General features: G+C 42.6%; 1 protein-coding gene across 3 annotated transcripts in view; it reads left to right on the top strand.

Annotated features, from left to right (window-relative positions):
- The window catches only part of LOC104630112 (SPNS lysolipid transporter 2, sphingosine-1-phosphate), a 140,734-nt gene that overhangs the window by 51,661 nt on the left and 73,745 nt on the right, over positions 1–15,328 (top strand). For all 3 annotated transcript variants that reach the window (XR_012838366.1, XM_075771426.1, XM_075771425.1), the window contains exon 3: positions 13,290–13,426. Coding sequence is in view for 2 of the 3 variants with exons in the window: in XM_075771426.1 (XP_075627541.1) it covers positions 13,290–13,426 (137 nt within the window). In the remaining variant the exon portion in view is untranslated. The remainder of the gene's footprint in view (positions 1–13,289; positions 13,427–15,328) is intronic.

A 15,328-nucleotide genomic window follows, 5' to 3' on the forward strand; every position in this document is an offset into this window, starting at 1 on the left:
TGCTATTGTTCTCGTGTTCTTATGAAGTGGTCTCCTGAGGTTACATGAAAGATCTTTTATTAGGGGACTTGTTATTATTTATTCACTGCCAATGCCTTAGGCAGAAAGATGGACACCGCTGTTAAGGAGAAACTGTGAGATTCCATCGAGAGATGCTTTTCTCTCTTTCTGTGTTGCTGCTTTGAATTGAAATTCAGTCAGCACCACAGATTTCCTCTGTAAATTTAGTGTGGTTTTGGTCCAGTCCCTAATGGGTGGTAGCTTCTATAGCAAGAGCTGTCATTGCACAAGATGCTCTTGTATTTTACAGGCAACTCAGAAAAAAGTATGCAATTGAGCAGGACAAAATACTGCAATTCCCTCTGTGACCAGCAAGCAGCTTTTTACAAGTAAGGGTTTGGTGGGCAGTGTTGTGACATTTAGGTGTTTCCTCCACAAATAAATGGAAAGCTATCTATACCAAGCACTAACGTCCCTGGGAGGGGAGAAAGTTGGAGGAAAAACTTTAAGGAAAATAAGAGACTCCCAGGCTGTTGGATTTACATCAAACAAAAACAATTACCCACAACTGCTTTTATATCCATATCTTCTGTGGATTTTAGCATATTCCCATTCCACAGTGATGTCTATTCCTAAAAAAAGTGAATTAGCATAAGGCTGCAGATGGCAGGATTTTAAGAGCAATACCCCTTGTTGGTGCTGCCTGCATCTTAGAGCAAGTGAATAAAAATCAGCTATTTCAGATGTCCTCCTGAAGTTCCCGCGATGAGAAGTAATGTATTTTCATCCCTTCAAATTTAGTTTAATCTGTCAAATATTTGCCTTCCTCCAGATAACTAGAGGCACGCAGTGTAGGACCAGGGTGAAGTTAGTTGGAAAGATCTGAACTGACCTCTGTGATGGAAGTTAGCTACAATACAGAGAGATGAGTCAGCATTTTTTCCCTTCAGATTGATAATTTTCTTAGTTATTGAGTTTGTATTGATTTTAAAAGATGCCGTTTTCCTGGTCTGCTAAAAGCACTCTTGAAGATGCATGGCTTGACTTGGAAAGGTAACAATTTTGCAGAAGAATGGTGTGCAAGGAGTTTGCTACCAAACCTCGACATGCTTTTATTTGCACATGTACGAATGCAAGTTGTGAATATGATTTGCTGTCCTTCCCTGTCCGGACATGGGTGCTCTGCCCCTGCACTGTGGTGATAACACCAAAGCGGGATCTGGGGTGCGCTGCTGGTTTCTCATTAACCCCAAAGCGTTTCCTGTCCGTTTGCCGTGTGTTTACGTGCTTTCCCAAGGGATTTCTGGAACGTGCAATCTGCAGACGTGTCTTCAGTTTTAACTCGCAGTAGGACAACTTTGGTGGATGTCAATGACAGACATTAAAAGCTTGAGAGCAAAGTCTCATTTCATGCCTCTGTCCTGGCCAGAATAGAAAATGTTTGTTAACGAGGCTGTCAGTGCTGTGTTAGTTGATAGCCAACTGCATAATTAAAATGAGACTATGGCCATTTTCCCTTCAAAAGAGGGAGCATGTGTTTCACCAAGCCCACTATAGATGCTACAACAGCCCCCTAAAGAACTGTAATAATAATTAAAAAGAAATCAATCACTCCCACTGGCTGCCTGGGGAGAATGTCAGCAAAGAGCTGCGTGTCCCCCGTTTCCAAGGCAGAGCCGTGTGGTTTTGCAAGGCTTTGATGTAGCTTTTCCTTGTCGCTCTCGGCGTCTCCCCAGCTCCCACCAGCACAGCCCTTGGGACCGACAGCTCCAAAACCCCCAGAGCCTGCGGTCCTGGTGGAAGGCGATGGCTGAGGGTCTCTTTCTGGCTGAGACTACTAGCAAACCCAGCATTTGTGCACCAGCCTTCCCCGAATCCCTCGCTCTGTAACAGAACTGTAACTGAGTTAGCTGGCCTGGCCCCTACCTGTATGTACAGTGTATTTATGAAATGTATGTTTGGTCGCTGCAGGGTTTCTCCCGCTTTGTAAACGCAACCAGCAACTAGGAGCTCCCGTGTAGAGGTTAGGAAGGCGTTCTGACTGCAGAATAGTCATTTATTTGTGGATTTCCTTTTAAAAACAAACCCAAACAAACCTGAAATCTGACAAAAGCTCTGGGATAAGAATATATGAGATGAACTTTTTTTTTTAGCAAGTTTCCGTGAGTACTGTGGCATGAGAAGCTCTTGATTCCACTCTAAAGAGAAGGGGAAGCACTTCCTATTGCATTGTTTTTCTTAGGAAGCTGCTGCTGTTGGTAAATTACATGTAGCAAGGAATTTATTAGTAATGCACCCTACTTTCAAAGTGTCTCCTCTCTCTCCTGTTCTCTCACTGCTGCAGGAAGTAGGTTTCGAGATTGATTTCTCTTTGAGGCAGAATAACTCCTATTGCACAGTAGTTAATTATTGGAAATTAAAATGTTAGCTGAGGTAGGATGCAGGATTAGTGGTGCAGTTGTAAAGAAGGATGGTAAACCTCATTTTAGGAAGAAAACAGTCTTTTCCCTCTATCTCAAATTAGAAACAAGGAAAATTATTTCTTTTTAAACCAGATACAAATGATGTATCATCCTATTAAGAGAATAACAGATTTAAAGTATTTCATTGCTAGTTAAATCTAATTCGTGGTACTCAGTGCAGATTTCAGGGATCAAGGGATTTAGATTATTCTGCGTTATCAGCTTTCAGCTGTCATTTCTCGGTGTGTTTAAGTGCACACTGTGTTCGAAAAGGCTTTATGGGCAAAGGTGCACACAACTGTGCCTGCCCTACGGAAACCACCTGGCTTCTGGCCGCCTGTTCATCCTGCCCGCCTGGCACTTGTGCTGCTGTGCCACAGGTCAGGGGACTTGCCAGAAAAGGTGGAAGGTTAGTTTTCAGTCCTCAACAGCCCTCTGATTTTGCTCTCCAGAAGGCCACACAAGCCCTAGTACTGGCACAGGGGAAAGTCGGACCAGTTTTTTTCAAAAGATCTCACCTTTGTTTCTGCGAACGCAGTTGTAGTGTGTGCCTCATATCATAATCGCAATGGAAGGAGAAAAATCTCAAGTAGAGGAAGAAAATAGAATAAAATAAAGATCCTTTGGGTTTGTGGTTATTTAAATGCTTAAGACCCTTTTCCCTAGCACTGAGCGTAGGTGCTTCATCCTCCTGGCAAATGAGAGCAGCCTTCCTCCCCACTAAGATTCGTTTGTGGTTGAAGCCCACAGCACGTGTGCAGAATGTCCTGGAAAACTGCGCAGAAAGGGAAAAGCAAACCTGCTGCTCTTTCAGATGCAGACTTTCATGAGTGCTAGGAGTGATTACTGGCGGTTTCCGTAACAGCAGCTAAGATTGTTTTAGGTGTATTTTAGTTGTGTTGAGGCAAAACCAATCTTGTAGTGGTGTCACTCATGATGTTGCAGTGCCGCAAAGCTATTGACCGATCTCTGTACCTCTGGGATCTCATGTCTAATTCAGGATTGACCAGAATGAATACAAATCCATCCTAATTGGCTAGCTAAGTTAATGAAGTTGCCCTGCAACTGATTGCACAATAGCAGACCGACCCATGTCATGCATCGTGTGAGCGGCGAGGCTGCCGTCCTGCAGCCAGGAAGGGATGATGTCCTCTTTTGCTCCACAGTGGGAACCTGCAAAGTTCTCAGTCAGTTAAGTCAAATGCAGAAGAAATCACCAGGGCACAAAGCTTCTGTTAACTGACTGGGTACTTCATTGCTTCACCGTGTGAGCGTGCATGTGCAGGGACAGTCACTTGTGTTTTTAGAAATGTAACTGTGAACCATGTTCCAGCTTTTAGAAATAATTTTAGCTGCAACTCAATAATATGTTTATAAGCTATTACCTAATCAAGCTGCTGGAAATTATGCAGATGCAATTTTGTCTTCCTAATTTTTAATTTTTTTTCAGAATAACATGGGAATAGTTGTACCAGTCCAGACCAGAGGTCCTTTGAGTATATTATTTGGTCTTTGGTTGTGATCAGTAGCGCTTATAGAGGGGACAAGATTATGATGATACTTCCCTGCTATACCCTGTCAACTGGATAGCTGAGGACTTTCTGAACCAGAGGACTTATCTTTCAAAGTCCTTAAATTAGTATTCTTCCCAGACTTTGTCCAATCCTGTTTTGAAATAACATAAAGTCTGAGCTCCCATAGCCTCCTGTGATAAAATCCCAGTGTTTAGTTAAGTTTTGTGTATGAAATATCTCCTTTGATTTGAATTTTGCAGCTGCCAGTCTTATTTGATGCCACCAGGTCAGTATTCTAAGAGAGAAGGCAATGCAGTTTTTCCCTTTCCATGCTGCTCATAGTGCTAGATCTCTTCTATATCCCACATCAATTGTTTCTTTTCCAGTATGTTTAATGTTTTACTGTAAAAGGACCTGTTTCATCCTTTCGACAATTCTTTTTGATGCCCTCTGTACTTTTTCCAGTAATAACCTTTTATGTTACAGGGATGCAGTAAACCTACAAGTACTAAAAAGTGTTTACTGGTAAAGAGGTTCTGATCTCTGCTGTCACGGGGAATTCGTAAGCAGTTACATCTCAACAAAAAACTCAGCTGTAATGCCCACTGAACCACGTGGGAGTCCTTCCACCGACTTCGGTCGAGTCTAAATCAAACCACACTAAAAGCATTCTGCAGGAATACAACTCAAAGTGGAAGTGGCTATAAACCAAAAGTGGCCTTGACTTCTTTAGTCCTTCATTTCCCAACAGTAAGAAATGTAAAATTGGAGTTTAAACACTGACAGGCAAGCTCGTTTTCTGGGTTCTGCTGCTAAGTGTCAGCAATCTAATGCTGACTTAGGCAATAATTTGTATGCCTTTTGTATGGCACTGCCATGGAAAGTAAACTCTGCCACAGCCTCCTGTTCCTGCCCCCACTTTTCAGCCACCATGCAATGAACCAGATCGTGGAGCTGACCCAGACATGAAGATTTTGGTTTTTTAATTCATGGGGAGAGGTGGTCTCTGCTCCTCCTCAAACGTTCTCATGGGTAAATTTTAATGCCCTCATCAAACACACTGTGTAGCCACAGAAGACATTCAACTAGCAAATACACTATTTATTTCATTGCTCACGATGTTCATCAGGGCTGGCTGGCTGCTGGACTCGAGAATCAGCTCATGGCAGGGTCAGACGAGCACCAGTTTAGGCAGAGGGGAAGCGCCGGACTGTAAGCTCTATGCTGGAACCGTTCCTTTGAATTGCTGCCTGCAGCATTGTATTATGAAGCACATCTCTAGGAACACAGTAACTAGTTTATTGATGTTCAGGTTGCCCAAATCCCTTTAAAACAATGGTAATGTAATCACTGCAATTCCCAAAGTGAAAAGCAGAAGTTTGGTTTGGGTTCTTCCTCTTTTCTTTTTTAATTATGTTGTCTGTGTACAGCTGTTCAAAATGTAATCTAGTAGCAAGTTAGCTCCTCCTCCAAGTAAATTTGCTGGACATTCAGAGAGACTGAACAGCACACTAAAATGCTAGCTTTTCCACTGCACACTTAGATAAAAAAATTTCAAGTACAGCATGGCAGAATTGGACCTCAGTGGGTGTGGAAAATGGTTGTGAAACAATAGCTGTCAATAACCTACTAAATTGTGTTAGCAATAAGCAAGATATGAATGGCTGACTATTTAAATGCAGCTTCAATTGACTTAATATTGGAAATTAATTCTAAAAAGTGAAAAATTTGAGGGCTGTTTTAGATCTTGGCTTTCAATTCAAAGCTATTTTTTCCTTGCCTTGACAACACTGATTGCCTGAATCAGGAAACCAAGCCCGATTTCAAACGTTGAAACGTTATAGCAGTATTTGTGAGGCCTAAGTGAGAGGATCATCCTTACTGCTCTATAGGGATTGCTGGTAGGTTATGAACAATAGAAGTGAGGACCATGGAGTGATCAGTTTTATAGAGATACTGGCTTAGGTCTATAGAAAGTAGTCTTTCCTTTAAGTTTACGTGGGAGGCAGTATATGTTATGGCAGGGTTCGTGTTTTCTACAGAACATTGTACCTGATCATTTCTGGATCTCTATCTTCTATTCCCAAGCTGTAAGACTGCTGGCTGCAGGCACATGCCTGTCTCAACCCGGCGGCTGCAGCGCCAGAGTCAGCAGTTGGCAGCTCACTCGTTATAATCACCTCTCACTGGTGGCAATCAGACTATTCTATATCCTCTGAACAGCCCTTAAAATGGGCTCTTTAGACGACCAGAATGACAGCAATTCACATCTTATAGCTGTGGTTTGACTTCCACTACTGCACATGCAGCAGTACTTGCGGATGGATTTGTTGAGTTCAATATTTCATGGTTTGATTTGTATTTGAATGATTTTGTCTGTAAGCCTGCTCATGGAAGGAACTGCCATGGCCATTGAACTCTAGTCTTTGCCAGTCTGTGGGCACCAGTGCTCACATGTAAGGGTTGTTTCCCTTTTTAGCCTTCACTTGTGTTGGAGTTATTTCTTGTAGCTGTTGTCTCGGCATTTGGGACTGAAGAGGAGTATTTCTCCATCGCTATGCAGCAATGCACAGAGCGAGTGAAACGTCTCTCACATCCATAACATCACATACCACTGTATGGATCAATGATATACTGTACTACAGCAGGTTTGACAGCAGTTACTTATATTTGACCACAGTGGTTGCTCTTCACCCAAGACAGTTTCTCTCAAAGCTCAGGTGGCGTTAGTGTGTTATTAGACTGGTTTTCTGGCTATTCTTATCTGATTTTCTGTTTCCAAGGAGTGGATTTCCCAGCAATTCCCATTGAAGCAATTATTCTTGTTGGCTAAGGTGAACAAAGCAAGCCTTCAGGATATCCTTTGCTGGGAATGCAAGGGCTAACTCTTGGATGAATCTTGTTTCTGCAATGAGGAAAAGGGGTGGAATTGTCAGTACTGAATTTTTCCCAGGCTGCATCTTGTGTATCGTTGAGTCAATCATGAACTTGCCAGGAAAGCTGTGTTCAGGCCTTGTCTGTCTTCATAAGCATGTTTTCGTAACCGGGTGCTGACCCTGTCACAGCAAATGAAATCAAGTGGTATCATACAGCAGCCTTCTTCTCAATGTAAATGTGTATGTCAGCTGTGTGTGTATGTAGTCATCCTAAACATATTGTTTATATTTGGCATCAGTTTGCTCTAAGGAAGAAACTGGCACCTCATGGTGCAACATGCTCCCTACAGAAAAGACAAGATTGGAGCTTGAATACTGATGAGTGGCATCTGCAGTGAGGGAAACGCAATCTAGTGTCCTGCCAAACAGAGAGATACTAGAGAAATGCGAAGTGTGAGTAATTAGGTCCACACCTTTTAAAGCACTGCTTTTCTCCTCATTAATTTGCTGAGGACACAAGCACACAAGAATGAGGCATTTATGAAATTCTCTATTTCATCTTGTGCTGTAGTCTGTTCTGGGAGAGTATTTCAGGCCACGTCCAAACCAAACATTTGTATACTTAACTCCAGTTAATTTTGTGTGTTCTCCAGTCTTTTTTTTTTTTTCTTTTTTAATGCTCCTGTGTTCGATGCTGTCACTATATGACAGCTTCGCATGACATATGGAACTGATGGTGGGTTTCAAAGCTCCTTACACTTGTCAGAAACTTCTAGTCTACATGATAGTCTGGAACCCAGAGATCTTGTGTTTTGCACTTGGCGAAACACAGTAACATGATCCATCTGTTGGCTGTTGAATTAGCAATGAAATAAAACAAAGTCCACGCAGAGAGTGATGTAACAGTGTACCTACAGTAGAATTTGTGGTGACAATGATGATTTGAAGGGTGATATTTTGTACAAGCAATTGTATTGCAAGAATTCATCTCCATCAAAGGATGAATGTTTTAGATCATATTGCTGAGAGTTCCCAGGGCCTTGGATTGCCCCATAGTCAGATATGATCACATCACCATGTTGTGACTGAACGATCAGGTTCAATGGTTAAGTAGCATGAAAAGATCATTGTTCTTGCTTGGCTTATACGGTACTGTGAAAAAAAAAAAATGCTTTTAATTGTGATTGTAGACCTTCAAAAATACCTTCAGCATAGATAACGTCCTGTCAACAGGCCACTGCTGAAGCTGGAAGACCTGTATGGGTTCAAGATTTCTGTATTTCATCCTGGGCCAGGTTACTTTCCTGTGTCTTAATTTCCTTAGCCCTGAAGTAGAAATTAATGATGTTTAACTTCCTTTCTAAATTGTCCCAAGCCTCACTGTGATTAAATGTGCTGTGTATGTGCTGAGTAGTAGTATTATAGCATAAAACTATAATGAAGATGAAAATTAAAAAAAAGAAGCATTGCAAAAACAAGTCTTTGAAACAGAGGGGCTGGTTGGGCTGTTGGGAGAGTCTTTATTCATCATTGCAGGTAGATGGCAGCTGATCCATAAGCACCTTGAGAAACACGTGCAGTCACGACCAAAAATCCCTAGAGTAGAAGTGGCTCGAACAAATCCCAGCAGGGCAGTGTCTCATGCAGAAAGAGCAGGATTGTGCTTATACGCACCCATAAATTATCCCATCCAGAGCAAGCTGGGTGTTTAGGTGTTCTCATTGTTTGGAAATTTGTTGTTGGGAAAATATTAACAACCTCACAGCACATAGTTCTTTGCTGTGTCTAAGTGGATTGCAAGTCCCTTGAGGCAGAGGCTCTCTGGGTTTGCCTTCCACAGAGCCAAGCACATTGTCAGCACTCAATTAGACGTGTATATACGGTTTCATGCTGACTCAGAGTTCAAAGATAGCCACTAGTTTTTTCTTGTCGAGCACCCCTGTGTATAGAGAGCTATTTTTACCTGAAGCTGAACCTTTCTAGCATTATTCCCAATAGGAAAAAATAAACCCTGTGTGCTTGAAGTCAAAACTGAAAGAAGGGATCTTTTCTTGGAGGTGCCTGTGATTCTCTTAACCTTCCAGTAACTAAGGAGACACAGCCTCTGCGTGTGCCTCTGTGTCAATGCCTCTCTTCCTTCTTGGTTATACTACGTGGGTGACCCGCTGGCAGGAGAAGCCCCTCTCTGAGACACAAAGAGTTGATCGGTCCCTGTAAGAAAAGAGCAAGTGAGAGGCAACGGTGTCTTTGAAATCAAGGGGTGGGATGCTGATGGGTCCAAGCCATCTCAGGGAACAGTTGTAGAGTCAAGCTGGTACATTCTTGTTTGGAGGGAAAGAAGAGGAAAATAAAAGCAATGAAGTCTAGTTCCAGTAGGCAGGAGCTTTTTGTGACTGTTAAATGTAAAGTCTGCAGTTTCTCCCTCTCCCCTCATCTCCTTTGCTTCCACTCTCTGGGGGTGCTTTTCCACTGGGCACACAGACAGCTCTTGAGAGGGGAAAGTGTGGGCTGAACGGCAGCTCCCTGGCCACAATCCCTGGCAGATGACTGAAGCTACAGTACGTGAGGCAGACAGTGGAGGCTGGGGAGGATGCTTTCCTTCTCTGGTGGGTGTTTGGGCGGAGGAGAGGGAGGGAAGGGTAAGATTTTTGTATTTGTTTTGTGCTACACATTTTTGTAATTCCAGCCATGCACAGAAAAAGCTGGGCAGTGCTGGCTGCAAAGGTGCTTGTGCACCTGTACAGGGTGGGACAGGCATTCAGAGGCAGAAATAGACACCAGGCCATCCTGTCTGGGCAATTACACTCTTCCTGCATTCTCACCGCAGTCGGCATTTCAGCAGCTAAGCCACAAAGGGAGGTATAAAGACAAATGCGATGTCCTTTTGAAAATACCTGTACTTAAAAGAACCTCCCTCCTGGGATGGCATTCATTATGTGTCTGTTTATTCATCCTTTGCTCACATGGTAATTTGCTCCTGCGGAAATGTATCTCGGCTCCACCCAGTGCTGGGACTGAGCCACTTCTGCTGGCACTGTTGGAGATCACTTACCAAGAGAAATTAGCTGTATGGCATGCATAATGGCGACTGACATAGCTATACCTGCCCACAGCTGCTACGAACGTGATTGCTACCTTTTCAGTAGCTCATCTCAAATCCCAATGGATTTCTAACTCTGCCCTGGCTTGCACTGTACTTCAAGAGTTGGTAATATTCTTGAGATGGCCTTAAGTGTAAATGGGAAGAGGCAAATGAAATGCCAGCCTCTGTCACAGCTCTCTCCTAATATAAAAGATTTGTGGCAGTGGGTTGAGCCGAAGCTGCAGCTGCTGTGGTGTCGCTTGGATATTAATTGGGGAGTGGGTGAGTGCAAGGAGCAGAAAATGCTGTGGAAGAGGGGACAGGAGCCGGATAGGAAGAGGCTGGCACAAGTGCAGGTCCCTTACTGGAATGTATCCCTCTGCCTTATGCTGTGGCCGTCTTTCTTGACAAATTAATCACGTTTCTGCTGCTGCTCTCTCCAACTGAATGTGCCGGCAGTTTTCTGTCTTCCAGATAAGATCTTCATGGTGTTTAGTTGTCGCAGAACCTCAGCTCCTGGTCTAGAGTAACTCAGGTTTCCATCCCACCTGGTAATGTGACCCAGATTCATTCACCTCTATCCTGCCAAACCAGGCTGTTGTTCAGGAGTCTCGTCTGTCATTTGCGGGAGTAATTGCAAAAATTGATTCATAGGAAATGCCTGTAACAGGCAGATCCTTTTGTCAGGCCATGCAGCCATCATATTCTGCATGTATTTGAGTCAATCAATGCTCTGATTTATATTTGGGTCATAAATACTCTGATATAAATTGCATTTATTATTATGACAGCTGTGTTCCATTACCTATTATTTATTAGGTTCTGTTGTCCTTCCGTTTTACACCTTGTGGAGCTGTCAAGTCAGCTGCTTACCAGTGACAAAGCTCACAGCTCAGTTCAGAACCTTCCAAAAATAAATTCTCTGAAGGGATTTCAGTAACAGCAGGATGTATGTTGTTCAAAAGGCATTGGACGATCTTTTTTTGGTTTGTTTTATTGCAAAGAGGAGGTTTGTGCTTTTTTGTCTGCTTTTGCCCAAATTCCAGAATTAGACTTTGCATTTATGATCCAGAGGTCATTGAAGCTAATAAGCCCACTGATTAATGTGAATTTTGGATCATACTCTCCATGTCTCAAACTTGAATTAATCAGGTTATTCAATATTTGAAATGGTGGGATGCTGACTTGGATGTTTCTAATTTTCCGTTAGAAGTTTTTTTAGCTTCATGTCTTTTTTACATTATAAAAATGGCAGAATATCTGATTCTGAGATGAATGAATTTCAACGTCCTTCTAAGGGTAAGGTCAAACTGTAATGGGCACACTGCTCTGTACGAGTCAGAGGCATTTTCTGCTTCCCATTCCCAATAAACAGCCACATATCCTTCGTGCCAGGTCGCCGCACCAGCTTTGCAAGGTGCCGAGCACTTCGGTGTTAATTCAGGAAAGCACTTAATCGTGGAATTGATGATTCCAAAGTGGTTAATATAAGCATGTGCTTAAGTGCCTTGTTGGACTGGGGCCAGTGCAGATGTACCCTTGCGGAGTAGAGATTTGTTAAGCCCCTTCTGGTCTATTAGAGCCAAGTTCACTGGAGATCAGGGGTTTCAGGGATGTGCAGCTCAGGGAGCTGGACTGTGCTGCAGGGGTGGGTGAGCACAATAAAATGTCCCTGGGTAGGAAGGAGAGCATTTACCCAGCCAGTCCCTGTCCTGCGACTAAGCAGGGAACCAGGGTGGGCAGAACGTCAGAGCTCTTGGGCTGTATGTGTGTTAGGATGTTGCATGTGCTTCTTTTCAGGTCTTAAAATGTCTGCATTATCTCCATTTGTTTTACTCTAAAAGTAAAAAAGATTAAATCTGTAATTCCTATCAAATACCACAGTGCAAAATTGACATACACACAATCGTATAGCGCACAAAATAGAGATGCAAATGAATATGTGTATTATTTATAAAGCAGCTTTGACATCTTACTATAGTAAAAAAGAGACATTTAGATAATTTCATTGTTCAGTATTCTGCAGTTTTGAGCTATCGCATATCATCATCCATGAAAAATTCATAATTTGGGTCTTAACCACTTTAATTTTATGCACGCATTCCAACCAAAGGAGTGTGTGTCCTCTCCTCTTGCCTCTTCCTCTCACTCCCTTTTATACAATTAAAAGTACATGGCTAGGGTTAGACAATGTCAAAAGCCCACCATGACTTCAAGAACTACCTGACAATTAATGAGAGTCATAACTCTGTGACTAAAGAGAGATCTCCAGGTATTCTGCTGTCCCACCAAAATCCTTCTGGGTTTGCTGAACCCAAGATAGTCAGTGGAAGTCAAAAAGTTCACACTACTTGGCAGTAAAATCGATGTAGTTCCTCTCATCCCAATCTCAAATGTGGACAGACAAAAGCCAGGTTAAAAAAAAATCAGTTTAAAACTTGGTATTTTTGCCAAGTTCCAAGTCAATTGGGAATACGGTGTGAGTGCCTCATTTCAGGTGTTTTCAGTGGTGTCACTGGCCAGATTGCTTTGAGCTGGGCTGGAGCAGGGAGCTCTGAAGTTGAGGAGATTTTGCAGAGGTTATTCTATCAAGACCCTTATTTCTACATGACAGAAGGTCTCGGGTTAATGCTTTGGGGTTTTTTGAGGGGGAAGCAAAGGGGAAAGGTGAACTCATAGTCTTTCAGATGACAATGTTCCTGGCCTGTTAGGGCTTTGTAGGTTAAAACTATTTTAGTGAAGCTGTTGCTCAGCGATGGGTTTAAATATGAGTTCAGTGCTGGTGAAAGGATCTAATGAGGAGACAGGAGTTTTCGGTCCAACTACAAGGCTGGTGCCAGAAAGACGATAGTAGTGATAACTATTTCCTCACTGTTTCACGGTTGCCTTAAAACACTGCTAGGAAGGATGAAAGAACTTCAGTTTCTGTGGCCTGTTTCTCTCTGGTCTCTGCTGCAAGAGCCAACAAGGAGCCCTTGGCTTGCTTTCTGTTTGCTTGAAATTCCTTCCAGCCTCCACCTTCTCAGTGACATTCCGGCAGAAGCTCTGAATTTATTCTGGCCTGGTTTTGCCCATCCCCGGACGCTGAGCTCACAGCGGGCTGTGAGGGGCTGGTGCTTTCAAATGTAATATGAGTTCACTGGTCTGAAGGTTCTCTGGGAATGAAAAATCTGTTTGATTAAGGAAACACTGACTTCTGAAAGCCTATCAGACTGCGCAACTTTCTAAGTCAGGGCTGCAGAATGTCTAATTAAATGGAACTGCTCTCTAGAGGATTTGGCTTGCGGAAAATTAGTTTTCATGTTCTTGGCCTGATGTTTATTAAACGTTTCTTTCCTTTTTCTCTCCTTTGCAGTTTTCATCTGCAGTTTCATGGTTGCGGCACCTATCTTTGGTTACCTTGGTGACCGTTTCAACAGAAAGATCATTCTCAGCTGCGGGATCTTCTTTTGGTCAGCTGTCACTTTTTCAAGCTCCTTCATCACGGAACAGGTAAGATCTTTGCAAAGGCACTTTGCAGGGTGTCCTGAAAAGACGGACAATACATTCCTAAAATACTCAGTGTGCTCAAGGGGTACATATCCCTCCAGTGTGTTTTTGACATAGAGCATGTTGCCTTATCTGACCTTTTGTGTGTGAAATGAGGTCTGTGTAACTTTTTTTTTAACGGTGAAAGCTGTTATTCTTTGATCATCCGCATACATAAAAAAAGAACAGGTGAAACACATCTAAGCAGGAGTTTCTGTTGACATAAGGGTTTTGTTTTGAGGGAGATCCTAAAGAAACTTTAAAAAGCTTTAAAAATTACTTGAAAAAATTATCCGTGGCTATATAGTGGTTCTCTTCTGATATGCAAGAGGAGCCACTGGAGTTTGTTGAGAAGTCTGCTGATGGTATGTGGAATGACAAAATGCATCCAGCTGTGGTTTTACACATGCACTTAGTTTCCTGTCCAACAAAGGCAATGATGGTGGGTGATAGCACAGAGATTAGACAGTTTCAGCTCCTTTAACACTAGTTGATGGATATGTTTGGGGAACTGATGATGGAGTTGTCAGGCTCACTTAATTTTGTCAAGCTGTAAACAGCATCCCTCACCTGCTTTCAGGACAGCCACAGTACCCCAGTTTGAGGACTCCTCATTGCATTAATTTTCTTGCCTGTCAGAGGTACTTGTAGGAACCAATGATCTGGCAGTTTCTGGGGAAAAATATCCTCTTGTTTAAATCATGTTATAGAGAAGGTTTAATTGCTGCAGGTGGCAACATTCCTGGAGAGACAAATCACAGCTCCTGGCGTCGTCAGACTGATTTCCCCAAGGGAGGCAGGGGTATTCCTCATCCTTTCTGTCCAGCTGCGTTCCAGAGATTGCAGCATTGTGATCACGCCTAAAGAATGACAACCAGGAACTAAACCTTTTCGCCCTGCTCCCTCCTGCCCACACACATGCTCTGCAGTTTCTAATAAAAGAGAATTTCCACCTAAAGTGGGCAGTGGCAGTCACATGTCTGTCTGGCTTTCAGATTGGATTGATTGTTGCTGCATTGCTAAAGAAAAATTCATATGGCCATATGTAGAAGCCTTTAACTCAGTAAATTGTTCTGGTTTATAATTCGTCAGGATGCATCCTTTCCAGAGAAAGAACATCTCCCTTTTAAATGAAGAGGGTGTTTTGGGTTTGTTTTTGGTTTTTTTTTTTTAAATTTGTCTTCATAACATTCTGCAAAAGCAGCTGTGATCAGAGCCCAAAGAGGGAAGCATTTTATGAAGGAACCAATTACTTGCTTATAAACACTTCTCACGTTATGAACACACATTCATGCTCAGGTTCTCATCGCGCTCTCTGCAGTGGACCTAGTCCTACCGTTGCAAGTAGTGGAACAGTGGAACTGGATTGATGTAATCTATGTTTTCAGAGTTGATTTTCAATTTAAGGATTTTGGGCTTATTAGCTGAAATAGTTCAGGGATTAATATATATGGTCATCAGTGTACAGAAGCTCAGAGTGGAAGTGGCATATTTTTAGCCAAAGAAAGGGCGAATAATGTTTATAAAGCTGGACTATGTTTGGAATCCAAACCCCAATGTTTTGAAAGTCACAAGAGAGACAAGATAGCCAGACCTGTGTTAATTCCTCCTAGATTTGCATCAGTACTAACTCTGGACCAAAACTACAACCTTGGACAAAACCCACCCCAATACTGAGAAAAATCCCCTGTCCTGATTATACTGTGATCCTCAAATCTACCAGAAAACTTATCTATTAAGCTAGAGATGCCCAGCTCTTGTTATCAACTACAGGAGAAGATGGAAAATTTTGCAGCTGCTTTATGGATGTGCTCAACCCAGTGGCTGCAGCAGTTGAGAAGGTCATAAGAATAATCCCACCTTCCC

This window comes from Balearica regulorum, chromosome 19 (genome assembly GCF_011004875.1).
Source record: "Balearica regulorum gibbericeps isolate bBalReg1 chromosome 19, bBalReg1.pri, whole genome shotgun sequence".
Lineage (NCBI taxonomy): Eukaryota > Metazoa > Chordata > Aves > Gruiformes > Gruidae > Balearica > Balearica regulorum.